A 15,990-nucleotide genomic window follows, 5' to 3' on the forward strand; every position below is an offset into this window, starting at 1 on the left:
AATAGTTTATTTATAAATTATTCATGAACCTTGTTCTTGAATATTAACAAACCAAACTTATTTGTTTAATATTTTTTAGCAAATTTCATTTATCTCTCATGAATTATTTCATATAATCTAGCATAATATTCTATAAAAGTTCATAATTTTACTTTTCAAGTGGCCCACTTTCCTTTCATATTGTTATTGGGCTCAAGGCATAAGCTATTGAGTTAACCTGAGGTGCACAACTTTATATTACAATATCTTATAAGATGATGGAATTTTTAAGAAATATACAATAATATAGTCTAGCTATGATTTTTTTTTTCTAATTTTTGGCTTGAGAGCTTCTAAGAATTTTTTGGGTATATGACTTATATTAATTATTTTTTAATAAAATATAGGCTATGTTCAAAATAACATTGAAAGTTCCATCCAATTTGGTTGCGCTATCAAATATGCCAGTGATAAGTGAAAAGGATAATGGTATTATCAAGACAGTTTATTTTGAAAAGTCTCCAATTATGTCCACCTACTTGGTTGCTTTTATTGTTGGTTCATTGGACTACGTAGAAGCAAATTCATCTGATGGTATGTAGTATTTCTTATAGTTTTTAATTATTTTACAACATTTTCTTCTACTCTGACAATCATATACTTTGTTACTTCTTTAGGAGTAAATATCCGTGTGTATACTCGTGTTGGTAAAAGCAATCAAGGAAAATTTGCTTTAGATATTGCAGTGAAGACATTGGATTTGTTGAAAGGGTATAATACCTACCACTTTATATTTTCCCATAATTGCAAATTGCATTCTAGATTCTTCAAATTAAAAATACAAACTATTGAATAGATATTTATATATTTCATGTTTTAATTGTTAACTATTTTCTAGATTTTTTTCATCAATCATAATGTTAGGTTTTGTTTAGAATCTCTATAGATTCCTCTCTTGTGTCTTTAAGTTGAATTATTTTATTAACGCTCAAAGTTTTTAAAATGACAAAGAACTATTTTTTTCTTAATATTAGATATTTCTCTATTCCTTATGACCTTCCCAAGTTGGATATGGTGGGTATTCCTTACTTTGTAACCGACGGGATGGAGAACTATGGACTGATAACATTCACGGAAGTAGCTTTATTATATGACGTATTGACTTCATCTGCTAAGGATAAACAACAGGTAATCGATCTACAAGGTTTTTATGTTGTATTTAGATTTTTCATGTATGGTTATTTCATGCACAAACGTCATACAACTAGAAAAAAAATTATCAAATTTTTATTATATTTGCCCTATATTGTATCTTAGATGCTCTTCATGCAAACAAATTCTAACAAATATTTTATTTACCTTTAAGGAACAACTTCAGATTTTTATTTTTCTAAGACAAGTTCCTTTTAGGTGGCAAAGGTAGTAACACATGAATTAGCCCATCAGTGGTTTGGAAATCTCGTGACAATGGAATGGTGGACAGATCTATGGCTAAATGAAGGGTTTGCCAATTGGGTACACTTCATCATTCCACAATATTAGATGTGCATTTTATATTATTTTATTAACTATAAAATTGATGCATCTTCTTTATCTCATCTAAAAATAGATGAGTTTTTTAGTAACAGATGATTTCTTTCCTGAATGGAAAAAGTGGAGTCAATTTCTTTATGATACTACTGAGACTCTACATTTAGATGCATTATCCCATTCCCATCCTATTCAGGTATAATTCTCTTTATTTAATTTTCACTATAAATTATAGTTATCTTTTTAGTTCTTCTCAAATAGGATTTTTCCATTATTAATGTGCATTGACAATGTTCTTAGGTATGATTTCTAGTCTATAATTTAATATTATGATAACTAAATCAATTGGTGGGCACTAGGCTTTATTATGATCCATATCTAGTAAAATATTGTGTTAGGTTGCAAGGGTACAAACATAGTCCCACATCTAAAACACATGAAAAAGATCATGAGTTTAAAAGGATGAAAGATATCTCTATTGGTATGAGGCTTTTTGGAAAAAGCCCAAGAACAAAATCATGAGAGCTTAGGCCCAAAGTGGACAATATCATGTCATTGTGGAAATATTTTGATTCCCTCGTTCTTACATATTGGACTATAGTGGTGAATATAAGAACCAAGAAGAATTTCTAGATTTATCATGTTACTTTTGAATGTCCAAATAGTACCTAAATTCTTGTCACAATGGAAAGATATAATAGTTGTAACAATAGAATAGTATATATCCTCTAGTAAAACTCAAATTCACTAAGTAAAAGTGATAAATTTATGCACCCTTATTTGTTTTCAATTTGTATCATGCAAGCTTATTTTCTAAAGTAGTTAATTGTATTGAAAATATAAATATTTCTTCTCTTTATCCAATATTGTATATGTTATTTAGTTACTGTTTCTGTTTCACTTCATTGTTTAGGTACTGAATATAACATCTGGCATTGAAGCATTTGCAATGTTTGACGCAATAACCTACAATAAGGGAGCCTTAGTTATTCGAATGCTTCAAAATTATCTTGGAGATAAATCTTTTCAGGTTAGAATTGCATATAATATTTGCAATGCTAGCTCTATATTTAATATCATTTGATTATGACTTCTTTTAGTTCGTCTTTCTACTAACTTTCTAAAATTATATCTAACATGATATAGGCATGGATTAGTTGCTTTTGTTTCAAGATATCACACCTAGATAATTAATTTCTAATAACTAATTTATACACCCAAAGACCTAGTTTTTCTATGATGTGGATGTCTTAATTGAAGATCGTATAAAAAATGAAAGGTTTCTTAATTTCCAAACTAAACTAAAAAAAAAAGATATGAAGGATTTACAATTGATTGGTCGTTAATTAGCTCATTTTGTTTTGTCACATTATAATTTCATTTGGTTAAGAAATAAATTTTAATTTCTTTAATATTTTCTTTTTTTATCTAGCTTCTTTCCTATTGCAAGAATTTTCAAATGGTAAAATATTTAAATATACCTAATTTATTTTTGAATACCATTTTTAGAAATCATTAGCTGCATATATTAAAAGATATTCACACACCAATGCAAAAACTGAAGACCTTTGGAATGTTATTCAAGAGGAAACTAATGAGCCTATCGGAGATATGATGTCTTCTTGGACGAAGCAAGAAGGATATCCTGTCATAAATGTGATGCTTACAGAAAATATCTTAGAAATTAATCAGGTTTGTTTTCTTCTAGCCTCATTTATATTGTGTTGTGTTTTTAATTTAATAGTTTAGTAATGATTTCATATAAAATTTCTTATCTATGTGCAAACTAATTACAAAGTCCTTGAATTAATTAGTTATACGTAGTAAAAGAATTAATGAGCTTTACTTGAGATTCATGAATGATCTATTCAAAGGTAATCAATTCTATCTACAGTTTATACCTTGATAATGATCTATAATAAGAATAACAACTAGCTTTAAAGGAGTATGGAGAATCAAGATAATAAATGAAGGATCAATGTTAAGTATGCATGGTAAATTTTTTTTATTCTATGCTATAATTTTATATTTGAAAAAGATTAAAATTTTGGCATATTAACTTTTTAAAACTCTTTTCTACATATAACAACATGTTCTAGTTGATTTATTTTGCTATTTTCTTAATAAATTTGTGGTGTATCTTAACTAAAGTTTTATCCGATCATATTTTCTTAACTTGGATGATAACCCCTAACTTCGCTACTATGCAAAATCTTGTATTTACCTAGTATATTTATTGTATCTATCTCTTTTGCTGTATAGTTAGTCAAAGGCAATTTCTTGTTAATAGAATGTTATGCATTACATTGGACTAATAATGACTAGATGCATTAGTTTCAACTTGAATATTATGTATATTCGAGTATATATGGAATTTATTTGAATTCTAGTGAAAATTTTGTCACTTAAATTTATAATTATATTTGCTTATATCCTTGACATGAAATTTAAAAGTTACACATGATATTTATTTTTTTAATTACAGACTCGATTTTTATTGGATGGATCTTTCGATGATAGTCAATGGATTATTCCTATTACATTATCACATGGTTCATATGACACCATCAAAACTTTTTTATTAAATTCAAAGTCTGCCAAATTGAATTTGGAAGATCAAGGCAACCAAGGGAATTCTCAAAATGCTTGGATCAAATTAAATATAAACCAAGGAGGATTATACAAAGTGCATTATGATGATGAACTTGAAACCAGGCTAAGAAATGCAATACAGGCTAATCAATTAAGCGCAATGGATAAATTTGGTATGGCAGTAGTAGGATTATTAACTTTTATAATATTTTTGATGTCTAAAGGACCATCCACAACTCTAATGTAGGAGTTTTGGAGGATTATTTTTCATTTTGCAAAGCTAACAAGGAAACATTATCATCTTTCTTATCATTATTGAATGTTTATCGAGGAGAGACTAATCAACTCATTCTAAAACATATTGGAGCGGTAAGTTCATTTCCCAACTCTTTAATATTACATTTATATTGTTTTTGTCATGATCCTCTTCCATTGCTTTGACAGATTGGTCTAACTATCGTAGATTTAATAGCTGATGCTAAACCTGAACTTTCAAATGATATTAAATTATTCTTTATGAATCTTCTCCAATCTCCTGCAGAGTAAGTCCATCTAATTCAAAATTATATCCTTTTATAACATTTTCTTTCTTTTTAGTTGCATATGTTTGTTAAATTTAACAGCTACATAATTTAGTTGTTTTTCAATAAAGTATACATTATGAAACAATAGAATAAAAAAGAGATGATATAAAAAAGGTGACATTAACTATGTCTATTAATTAGTAATAACATTGATTTTAGTATTTCTTAATTCTCTTTTCTTTTAGTTTTTAAATTTAAAAAATAAATAGTTTCATCTGCTTATTTTTGTTAAGACTAATATGATGTGCATAATTTGACTTTTAATTTTTTAATGGTTAAAATTGATTTATAAAATACTTTTTGTTAGATATTAAATTCTAAATTTTGTTACTCATGAGTACTATAATAAGAAATTGTGGGTTTCTACTACCTTCATCTAATATGGTTATGGATTAAATTTAAGTATGAGTCTATTTTTTATGGCTTTGATATCGAAGTTGTTTAAGTTCAATTTGTCATATACTCTTCATCACAATATCACTTTTAAATTTTAAAAATAATCAACTATTTTTTAGAAGCAAATTTCAAGCATAAGATAATTTTTAGATCTTGGTGGACTTAATTTAAGAGGTTAAGAAATGTTATATATTTAAAATGAATTTGTTTTTTGAAATTGAAATTATTTCTTGTATGCGTTAGTAGTTTCTCTTTCTTATGTAACAATGAGTAACTTCTCAGGAAGTTGGGTTGGGATGCTAAAAAAAATGAAAGCGAATTGGATGTCCTTTTAAGAAGGCAAATATTCGTTACCCTTGTGCTACTTGGACATGAGAAAACTATAAATGAAGCAATTGAACATCTACAACCATTCTTGAGTAATAGAAGTACAATTGTCTTATCACCGGATATTAAAAGGGTAAATTAAGATATTTTATAGCATTAGTCATTATATATCTTTTTTCTATTCATTCATTTTGATTGAATTTGTATAGGCGGTATATGTTTCTATAATGCAAAGGGTTAACACTACCAATAGATCTGGTTATGAATTTCTCTTAAAGCTTTATAGAGAAACAGATGATGGCGGTGAAAAAACACTCATTTTATGTATGTGAACTATCTAACTTTTATCGTACTCTAATTAGTTCCCTCATAATTGTAACTAATAAGCTTTTGATTGGTCTTTAGCATGTTTTACAACATGTCCAGATCCAAATATAGTCCTTGAATCACTTAACTTTTTATTATCTTCTGAGGTAACTTCTTTCACTATTACTATTATCTTTATGTTGTTCTTCCAAATGGATAAATAAACTATTTTGTTCAAATTTACTTGAAAGGTTCAATCTCAAGATGCAATAAGTGGTTTGTATTCCATTAATAGAGCAGGTAGAGAAATTGCATGGAGATGGTTAAAGGTATGTTTTAAAGAAACCAATGTAGCCATTGTAGTTTGGTTTGAAATTATTTTAAAGTTCATTGTATATAAATATTACATTATTTGATTTATGTTGGTTATATTGTTCATAAAAATACATATAATACTAATTTAAAGAATCATTTAAAATTTTCTTAAAGTTTGATCTTTTGTGCATATTATTATTTCATCTAATATTTCTTTATATGATTATTATTTAATTTATAGATATTGACATTTATTTTACATTTGGAATCATTTATTTTTATTTATGTAACTCTTCGATAGTCATTTTATAAACTATAACCTCGTAGTTAAAATTTAGCTTCATTTTTTAGCATTATTAATATTTGAGTTTTATTGTTTGCACAAATGCAATCAACTTATGCTAATTTAATATTTTTTTGCTTTAATAAGTATAAGAATTGAACATTATTATAAAAAAATAACTTATGATGAAGATATCACAATTCATAATTTCCAAAAATCTCCTAAAGAATTTTGTATGAAATAATATACATTCTATTATGTCTATTAGTACTTTGCCTACAAAAGCACATTATGATATAAAATTGACAACAAAAAAAAAAGGTGGCGTATCTAGATACAAAATATTGCAAACTATACTTTTAAAATATCTTAAATTTTATAAAGATTTTTTTAATAATTTGATATAATACCAAAGAAGAAGTTTATTATATGTTTAACTAAATTTATGGCCTTTGTACATATTGACATTATGTAAGCATAGTAAACATTGTCAATAAAATTAAATAATTTACAAGTATTAATAAAAACTAATTAATTTTAAAAATTATTTATTTTAGTATAATATGTTTCATTCTGAATTAGCAAGTGCAAGATTTTCATAAATTATTGGAGCTCATATAATTTTTTTCGTAATGTTTTTCATTCTTTATGAAATAACTCAGTATATATTACTTAACGAAGCTATAATTATTAACTATCATGTTACAGGAAAATTGGGATGATAAAATACAAAAGAAATGGTCAGAAATGGCCTTACCTTATGTAGCCTCATCTATTGTGTCATTGGTATGTGACTTAATCATTTGATTTTTTTTAATTTAAAATGATAGTGTGCATCATTTTGCTAATATTGTTTTTTATTATTTTAATTTTAGTTTGGAACAAGTGAGAAGGCAACAGAAATATCAAACTTTTTTGCAAGCAGAAACAATTCTTCAATTTCTAAAACCCTGCAGCAAAAACTTAATGAAGTTATGAGAAAAGAAAGGTGGACTCAAAGTGTGAAAAATGAGTTTACACTTGGTGACACATTGAACGATTTAGTGAGGAAGGGACTTTAACATGATCAACTATTGTATTTCATATAAATAAGCATGATTTCCGACTTATCTCCAATGTATTGTTTTTTTAAAAAAAATATCATATATAAAGATGCTTTATTGTGTTGGTTGAGTATTTATAGGGAATCAACATATTGTTGTAAAAGGAATGATAAATTTTGCATATAATGTGACATCGGACAGAATAATGATTATTCTGTAGATTTATTTTCTCATAAGAATTGCAGAGAAAACACAAAGGAATCACAAACGTAGAGGAGTCGTCTCTAGGTTTAAACGAATTAAAGAGTTTATTCACAAACCAAAAGATAATGTCCTCACTGTAAAAACCAATGTAATCAAAATATCTCCACAATAGTATGATATTGTCCACTTTGAGCCTAAGCCCGCATGGCTTTGTTCTTGGGCTCTCCCCAAAAGACATCATACCAATGGAGATATCTTTCATTCTTTTAAATTTATGATCTTTTCCATGTGTTTTAAATGTGGGATTATATTTGCACCCTTGCAACCCAACAATCTCCTCCTCAAACAAAGGACCACAGGCCCCCGTCAAACGAAAGTTTCGTTTGATGTCTGAATTCTCGACCCACCAGGACTTTTTGCCCCTCAGTCCACCCGACCTACTAGACCTTTGCAACCCAACAATCCCCTCCTCAAACAAAGAACCACAGGCCCCCCTCAAACGGAAGTTCCGTTTGATGTCTGAATTCTCGACCCACCAGGACTTTTTACCCCTCAGTCCACCCGACCTACTAGGACTTCCCACCTAGTCGTAATTAAGACTTTTTATCTCTTGGTCCACCCGACCTACTAGGACTTCTCACCTGGTGTCTGGTCCTCTTGATTCAAACACGGAAGCACCCACTTCCTTTATTTTTTTAAGGTTCAACCCACATGGTTAGATTTGGATCATGGCTCTTCCGGCGGTTAGTCCGATGAAGAGCGGTCTCGCTCTGATACCAATTGTAAGAACCAATGGAATCAAAATATCTCCACAATAGTATGATATTATCAACTTTGGACCTAAGCCCCCATAGCTTTGTTCTTGGGCTCTCCCCAAAAGGCCTCATATCAATGGAGATATCTTTCATCCTTTTAAACCCATGATCTTTTTCATGTGTTTTATATGTGGGACTATGTTTGCACCCTTGCAACCCAACACTCACATCAACTAAACAATTGTTTAAATGGATCCAAAACTCAAAGATGTAAAAGAAAGAAAAAATCTTAACAAAAAGAAAAATGATAATAGAAAGAAAAAAAATCCTAACAGAAAGAAAAAAAATCGTTTGAGCCATCAAAAAGGCCTTAAACGTCATTTTTTGTGAGCCCAAGACTAGGTCGCTACAGGTTCCACCCGAGTCAAAAGTTATGGTCTCCCAAAGCTCAAATCCTTTAACATCAGTCGTTCTAGGTTGAAAAAAACTCGTCCTTGAGTTTAGAGTAGTATCATCGACATCCATAAAATAAGGACTTAAATGTTTCACATTAAAAATATCAGAAGTTTTCAAGTGACTAAGAAGGCACAACTTATAAGCATTGTCATTGATTTTCTATAATATCTCACATGGTCCAATCTTTCATTCCTTGAGTTTGTTATACTCGCCAATAGGGAAACGATCACAGCTTAATACAACCTAAACAAAATCACCAACATCAAAAAGTATCTGACGACAATGATCGTCAACTCTTGTACTTGGTGATGTTCTCATGAATAGTTTGTTTCACTTGCGCATGGATACCTCGAAGATGATCTATCATCTCATCTACTTCAGGATTAAATCATCTCATACGTGGGATAGCGAGTAAATGAAGTACCACAGATAGTTCTATTGATAGATAAATTTAAAAGGACTTAAACCTGTGTTCTATTTTTTGATCTGTTATAGGCAAAGTTTACTTAAGACAATGTCAAATCCCACTACTTTGGTTTAGTTCCTGCCAAACACCTCAAAAGATTGCCTAAGATCCAATTCATCACTTTGATTTGATCATCTGTCCGGGAGTATTAGGCATTGCTAAAGTTTAATTGTACTCTCAGTTTCCCCCATAAACTCTTCTAGAAACGACTGATGAACTTGACATCATGATCTAAAGTGGCAAATCGAGAATATCGTGTAAATGTATAATCTCCTTGAAATGACAATGGATAATCCGGAAAATATTCATAGCCTTCCTGTGATACGAGAGGATCCATAGATTTTTATTATTATTTTTTATAGTTTTCATTTTGGATAATTTTTGAGTTTTTTTATATTTAAAATATTTTTAATAATTTGTATTTTTTATAAATTAAGATTTTTTATTTATATAAGCCCCTGATGTTGATTTTTTTTTTTTTGGATGAATAATATTTTGAGTCATACCATTTACTTTTATTTTTTTATTTTTTGATATTTTTTCGAATCAATCGATTTTAAAAGATTATTTTCTGTGTTCATAGCTGAATCAATGAAATCAATAATGTCCTCAGCATAATCACTATTCTGTCCAATGTCGTCCTATAAAACTACAAAATGAGTCATCTTGGAAAAATCTCCTTGATATGCTTTTCTTACTTAGGTGTATGTTCGGTAGTTTTCTTGGTTATAAGCCTAAAAATAGTCGCAGGAGTAGCGATTTTGGCAAGTTCGACTAAACTTTGATATGCAGTATTAGCATCGGAAGATGCGCATCATCATCCAAGATAAATGCAGAACTATCATCAACTGCTTGTCTCAATAGAAAAGTGATTCCTTCTAACCATGGCTTCTATTCCGGTAAACAATTGTTTTCTTCTATATATATATCTCCACCCCAACATTCACTCCAGTGGTATTGAGTCTAGTGGATGCATCGCCACCATCATGCCAGGCTGAACTCACAATATCTGTAGAGTCCTCATCGTATACAAGATATGATAATTGTTGATTTTCATCTTCACACAACTCTGTGTGGTATCCAAAACCTGAGGATCGGAAGAGGTATCAACGTATTTAGTTGAAGGATCTTATTGATTCAAAAATCCAGAGGTCATGTTAGTAATCTAATTGTCTGAACTGCTAGCTGTTTCTCTTGATAAGTCGTCATCAGATTCTTATACCTTGGATATATACTCAATTTCGACAACTTTGAGATGTGCGTCCAAATCCTCAACCTTGTAGATTCACTAATGTCAGGCTCCTCGCTGGGACTCACCTGAGCCCTCAATGCATGAAGTCAATGAAACAAGGTTTGAGTGTAATCGAAGGGGAAAAAGTGACTCTCCATCTTCTTCTTCATCTTCTCTCAATCTGTGATCTTAGCTTTGCCCTATCTGTCTCGTGAGCATCTCAACTGTTTCCCCTTGACTTTTGAATTTGATGACAATCAATTTTACTTTCACACGATCTAGTGCTTCTTTATAATAAAAAATTCTCTCAACTTCGTTAAGCCAATCAATAATATACCAGAAAACTCGAGAAGATCAACTCAAAGTCTGAGGTCTCCATATCATTCCTCTTGACCATGGTGTTCACAATGGTGATATACATTTTTAAAAGTGGAATATAATCAGAATTTAGATTAGATAACTTACGATCTTTAAAATTCCGTATCACAAAATGTTGGATTTATTTTGCGAGTTGTCTCTGTAGATCCTAAGTATCTTGTCTTAGATGCTATGATCATGGTGTGGGGCTTCCTCAATCGGAACATGTCTATCATGATCATGATAACGACGACCATCTATGGGATTTGATAGGCTCTAGCTTGTACATACCAACTAAGGTCAGACAAAATAATGATTATTCTATAGACTTGTTTACTCAAAAAAATTACAAAGAAAGACATAAAGGAATCACAAATGTAGAGGAGCCACTTCTAAATTTAAACAAAACAAAAAAATTTTACAAACCAAAAGATAATGCTCTCATATCAACTAAATAATTATTTAAATAGATTCAAATCAAAAGGAAGAAAAAACATCACAATAGAAAAAAAATCTTAACAGAAAGAAAAAATCTTCGGAGGCATCGAAAAGGACTTAAATAACTTTTTCATGAGTCTAAGATTGGGTCATTACGGGTTCCATCAGAGTCAAAAATTATTGTCTTCCAAAGTTAAATCCCCTACTTCGTAATGTTATCAAAGTTTACTAGAACATAAAAATGTTTAACTAGTATATATTTAACACAAAAATCTCTAAACATAAATGTCAAATAATCAAAACATTTTAACCAGTCTCACTGTCAGTGATTCTTTGTGCACATCATATTACATGAAAACTTGAGCACTAAATTTCATTTAAATTTAATATCTTAAAATGAATAAGTAAGCTAAGGTGACAATTTAACTCCTATAACAAAGAAATGATCACCATCAAGAATGTCTTACAACATGCTCCACTTTCATACTTATCTCAAATAAAGATAGACTAATTATGATGATCCATAGATGATCCTTAACTTTTTGTTATTTTAGAAGTATTCATACCATCAGCTCCCTAATTTTTTATGTCAAAACTCAGCACTTATATTAGTTTTGATAGTTAATTAAAATGAAGCAATAAAGAGTTTAATAATGGTTACAAGTCAACATATATAATGCAAACTAAATTGTACTCTTACCATTTTTGGGTTATAAATCTATCATATATATAGAGTTCAATTGCTAAATTAGGTTCAATAGTCCTAAAAAATTATATATGATTGGAATTATATATTAGATTCATTCTAACACTCCCTTTATGTGCACCCCTAGCTCGAGTTGATCTCTTTTGTCTTTTGTATTGCTTTTAATGTTTATCCTTTTATTTGATCTGACGTTCTGAATGAAGCTAGCTCATTTGTTCGATAGCATAAAGTGGATTATATTTCCTGGTATACATCGTTTTCGATTCTTTTAATAATATATGATTTTCTGGTGTAAACATGGACTTGCATTCCTCTATAGGTGGCACAGAGTGAGACAAGCTGAGATGTTAATATCCAATATGGTTCTGCTTTGTCCTCGAATGCATTAATTAAACTGAATGAAGTTACTAATGTATTATCCACACAAACATGGACAAACAAGACAGTAGTATTTTTGTAGGATTAATTTGGGCCACGTTTAAAGAGTGAACGAGGAAATAAATAAATGTCGTGCTGTGTACGAAACCACCATGCTTAATTAAATATAAAGTTGCTTTGAAATTGTTTACTGTTCTCACAAATGAGGTTGAAGACGAATTTGCTGAACATCTATCCAACTTCAACCTCTTGTTTCTGGAAGCAATATATAGATTGTGTGCGCCTGATCATAAATTTCGTTGGAACTGAAAAGGACCACAATTCGATCGAGTGTTGCGTGTCAAATTAATTAAACTGATGGTTGGATATGAGAAGGAGAAAATTACGAGCAACACATTATATATATATTTTAATAGTTCATTGAGACTTATTTATCTAATAATTAAGAGACACGTACAGCCAGCCAGCCGGCCATGTAATTTGTTTTACTCGATAAGGTCAAGATAGAACCTTCTTCTATCAAGTTAATTAATACAGACATTAATAATGAATCTTCATTTGGCATTTATCTTAAAGTAGTGCTGTAATTAAGCGAAACCTGGCAAGAAGACGCTTAAAAAACACACCAAGCAATCAGCGGTATTATTATTATTATTCAATGGAATTGGAATTGTTGTATTGATCGATCGAGTGCCTACTTTGCACAACTTGCTGCATAATTAATATAATAATGAACATGAGCGGCGGATGAAAACAATGAGGAATCCAAATCGATCTTTGATTAATGGCGACTTCAAAGCTCCTCATCGTCGTCATGCCGTACGTCACGATATAATTAATATATTACAAGTAATTTAATGCCCTTTCTAATTAACGACGACTTAATTGAGATCATGTACATGGCGAGATAGGTTCAGCCGGCTAGTTTTTTGCCACGTGGGCCTGCCTTCCTCATGAAGAGGCGGTACTCGTCGAAGGTCATGGGCTGGTACAGAGCGGGCCGATGGGCCGTCAGCAGCTGGGGGATGGGCCCGATTGGTATGTCGCTCCTCGGGTTGTAGAAGAACGCCATCGACAGCCGCTCCGACGAGGCGTTGACCGTCACCCGGTGCTCCACGCTTTTGTACGCCGCATTGCTCAGCACCTGAATTAATTAATTAATTAATTAATTAGGCAGGCAAAAATTAATGGCATGCGTTCTCTCAGCTGGACCGATCATCGAGCAACTGAACCGATTAAATCACGTGTGTTTTTATCGGGGAATTATTATATATATATTTGAACTAGTCTATCATCAGTTGTTGTTTATCCTTTACCATGAATCATGAGTCACAGGTGATATTTTATAAAATGAATACATTCGGATAAGAATGGGAGAGGATACTATTGATGGGAGCATCAGTGGCTACCTGAATCTGGTCGCCGATGTTGACGATGAAGGCGTCCGGGAGCGGTCGGACGCTGATCCAGGAGTCAGCCTTGCGGACCTCAAGTCCGGCGACGTGGTCGTCGACGAGGAGGATGGTCATGCCGCCGGGGTCGGAGTGGGCCGAGAGGCCCAGCGTGAGCTCCGGCTGCGGGCACTTAGGGTAGAAGTTGACTCTCATGCACGTTCCTTCCTCGTCGAACGCCACCGGTAGGTGGTCCGCCTCCAGCCCCAAACCCATCGACAATGCCCTCGTTATTCTCCGGCACAGCTTCCTCAATTCCTCGCCGTACTCGTCGGTAGTCTCCCTGTGTTAATGAATCTTTGAATCATAACTCTGTGGTTAGATTGATTAGATAGATAGATAGATAGATAGGGCACCTTAACGTTGGAGGCAAAGCAGGCCACTTGTGGTGGCTCATCAAGCAGAGGGGGAGGAAGTGGAGGAAGTAGTAGTCGCCCCAGTCCAAAATGGCCCCTTTCTGGATCCCGAGACGGCTGCCGTAGCCCTCGTAAGTCATGGGCGAGTTGGCGTGGCGCTGCTTCTCCTCCATGGGGAGGTGGAAGAAGCCGCGCCACACCTCGCGCGCTCGGCGGAGCAGCCCCGGGCTCACCCCGTGGTTCACCGCCTGGAAGAACCCCCACTCTCGGCACGCCTCTGCGATCGCCTTAACGGTGGCGGCGTCGCAGGAGGCGGCGTCCGCTCCGTCCTTGAGCATGCCGAGGTCAACCACGGGGATGCTGAGGCCCGCTGCGGCGGGGGCAGCGGTGGGGCGCTCTGACGGCGGCTTCACATAATGGGCCGGGATGGTAGGCGCGCCGCTTTCGGACAAGGACTGCACGCGGACGATCGGTTCCGGCCACTCCCGCAGGCAATCCATCTCCGGTAGGATAGATAGATCGATCGAGGCGTAGCTCCTCCGGTGCTTCAGTGCGGTCTGCGGTGCCATGCATATGCAATTGTAAGAGTATTTAAAGAAGCCATGGTGCGTGCGCGTGCTGCGACTTTGGTTGCTCGCTGCAGTTGTGGAGGATCTACCGATCCGACAAATCAAATCCGAGCGATCCAGTGACGGAGATAAAATTGAACATGTGGTAGCGAGAGAGGAAGCATGGGAAGGAAGAGAGAGGGAGGAAAAAGTGGAAGACGGGAAGGAAATTAGGAGCACGGCTACAATTTGTCTGTGGATGTGGAGGTTACAGCTGCTAGATATTAAACTAGGAAAAAAACACGTGATAAACATGGAAGTAGAAAATTAAAAAAGAGTTTTTTTTTTGTAACCATAGTCAAACAATTCAATATGTACAATTCTTTTTTATAATTATGGTAATATTTTTTATGTGTTGTGGTCACTTTTTTGCTCATTTTGAAAAAATAATAAACTTTAATTATTTTGTAGAATGTATTTATCTATTTACATGTTTAAAAATAAAATAAAATATGATTATGTAGTGATTTTGGTTTTTTAAAAAATGCTACATGATATTTTTAGTCTTTGGCCGCTAAAGTATATATGAAAATGCTAATAATTTTTTAGAGTATATTTATCTATTTAGATTTTTTTAATTATAAAATGATGTATTTTTCAACTAAAATTATTATATAATATGATCATTTTGAATCATTAATTTGATCACTTTAAAATTATTTACAACTTAGTGTATATATTTATTCAGACTTAAAAGATGTAAAAATGTTCATATAATATATATATATAGTCATTGTTTAGTTTTTAAGTCACTTTAAATTTAAAAACTTATAAAATATACAAGTTTATTAAATAAAATTATATTTTATAAAAATATAATATAATATTTGTAATTTAAAATAGTAATATAATAATTTGATCAATATTATTATGCAATCATTTTCTTAATACAAATTTTAATTTTAAATCGATAGATGAATTAATGCTCTATATAAGACTCCCATGCTTTATATTTTGTTATAGTAGAATCAAGAGCTAGGGAAAAAAATCTTTTGATCTCAAGTGCTCTAGCTCTCTTGTTATTGTTGTTACTGTTCTCCTCACTTTTCCGTATTTGAGCTACTGCGTACGTACGTATATTGGTTTTCAGCAATAACTATGATCGCAGAAGGTGGATTTGTAAAAATCCTGAGGTTCACTTTAGGAACGTAGGTCGATAGCAAAATGCTCACTGCATGCTAGTTCTTTGAATGTATATATTACGACGATAGCATTAGTGTTTTTAATTA

General features: G+C 32.2%; 2 protein-coding genes across 2 annotated transcripts; one reads left to right on the forward strand and one right to left on the reverse strand.

Annotated features, from left to right (window-relative positions):
- Positions 1–389: 389 nt before the first annotated feature.
- LOC141821619 (aminopeptidase M1-B-like) lies at positions 390–7,373 on the forward strand. The gene is made up of 16 exons (XM_074708990.1): positions 390–573; positions 657–743; positions 1,007–1,167; positions 1,390–1,494; positions 1,589–1,705; positions 2,423–2,539; positions 3,019–3,201; positions 3,995–4,274; positions 4,349–4,470; positions 4,546–4,643; positions 5,364–5,541; positions 5,618–5,732; positions 5,814–5,881; positions 5,966–6,043; positions 7,021–7,098; positions 7,188–7,373. The coding sequence occupies exons 1-16, from the start codon at positions 390–392 to the stop codon at positions 7,371–7,373; spliced, it is 2,157 nt and encodes a 718-aa protein (XP_074565091.1).
- A 5,886-nt stretch (positions 7,374–13,259) lies between these two features.
- Positions 13,260–14,941, reverse strand: LOC141821229 (jasmonate-induced oxygenase 1-like). Its single transcript, XM_074708630.1, has 3 exons — positions 14,154–14,941; positions 13,756–14,080; positions 13,260–13,490 (listed from the first exon to the last, which is right to left on the reverse strand). Exons 1-3 carry the CDS (start codon positions 14,720–14,722, stop codon positions 13,260–13,262), a joined length of 1,125 nt encoding a protein of 374 aa, XP_074564731.1. The 5' UTR covers positions 14,723–14,941.
- Positions 14,942–15,990: the final 1,049 nt, after the last annotated feature.

The sequence above is a fragment of the Curcuma longa genome, chromosome 2 (genome assembly GCF_044706935.1).
Source record: "Curcuma longa cultivar G26 ecotype Majalengka, Jawa Barat chromosome 2, ITB_CL_G26_1.1, whole genome shotgun sequence".
NCBI classification, from domain to species: Eukaryota; Viridiplantae; Streptophyta; class Magnoliopsida; order Zingiberales; family Zingiberaceae; genus Curcuma; species Curcuma longa.

Excerpts from the sequence above, each read along its gene's own strand:
- LOC141821229 (XM_074708630.1), bottom strand. The coding sequence starts at position 14,722 with ATGGCACCGCAGACCGCACTGAAGCACCGGAGGAGCTACGCCTCGATC. Across the intron at positions 14,081-14,153 it reads GCTTTGCCTCCAACGTTAAG|GGAGACTACCGACGAGTACG; the intron begins GTGCCCTATCTA and ends TCATTAACACAG. Across the intron at positions 13,491-13,755 it reads ACATCGGCGACCAGATTCAG|GTGCTGAGCAATGCGGCGTA; the intron begins GTAGCCACTGAT and ends TAATTAATTCAG.
- LOC141821619 (XM_074708990.1), top strand. The coding sequence starts at position 390 with ATGTTCAAAATAACATTGAAAGTTCCATCCAATTTGGTTGCGCTATCA. Across the intron at positions 574-656 it reads AGAAGCAAATTCATCTGATG|GAGTAAATATCCGTGTGTAT; the intron begins GTATGTAGTATT and ends TTACTTCTTTAG. Across the intron at positions 4,644-5,363 it reads CTTCTCCAATCTCCTGCAGA|GAAGTTGGGTTGGGATGCTA; the intron begins GTAAGTCCATCT and ends GTAACTTCTCAG.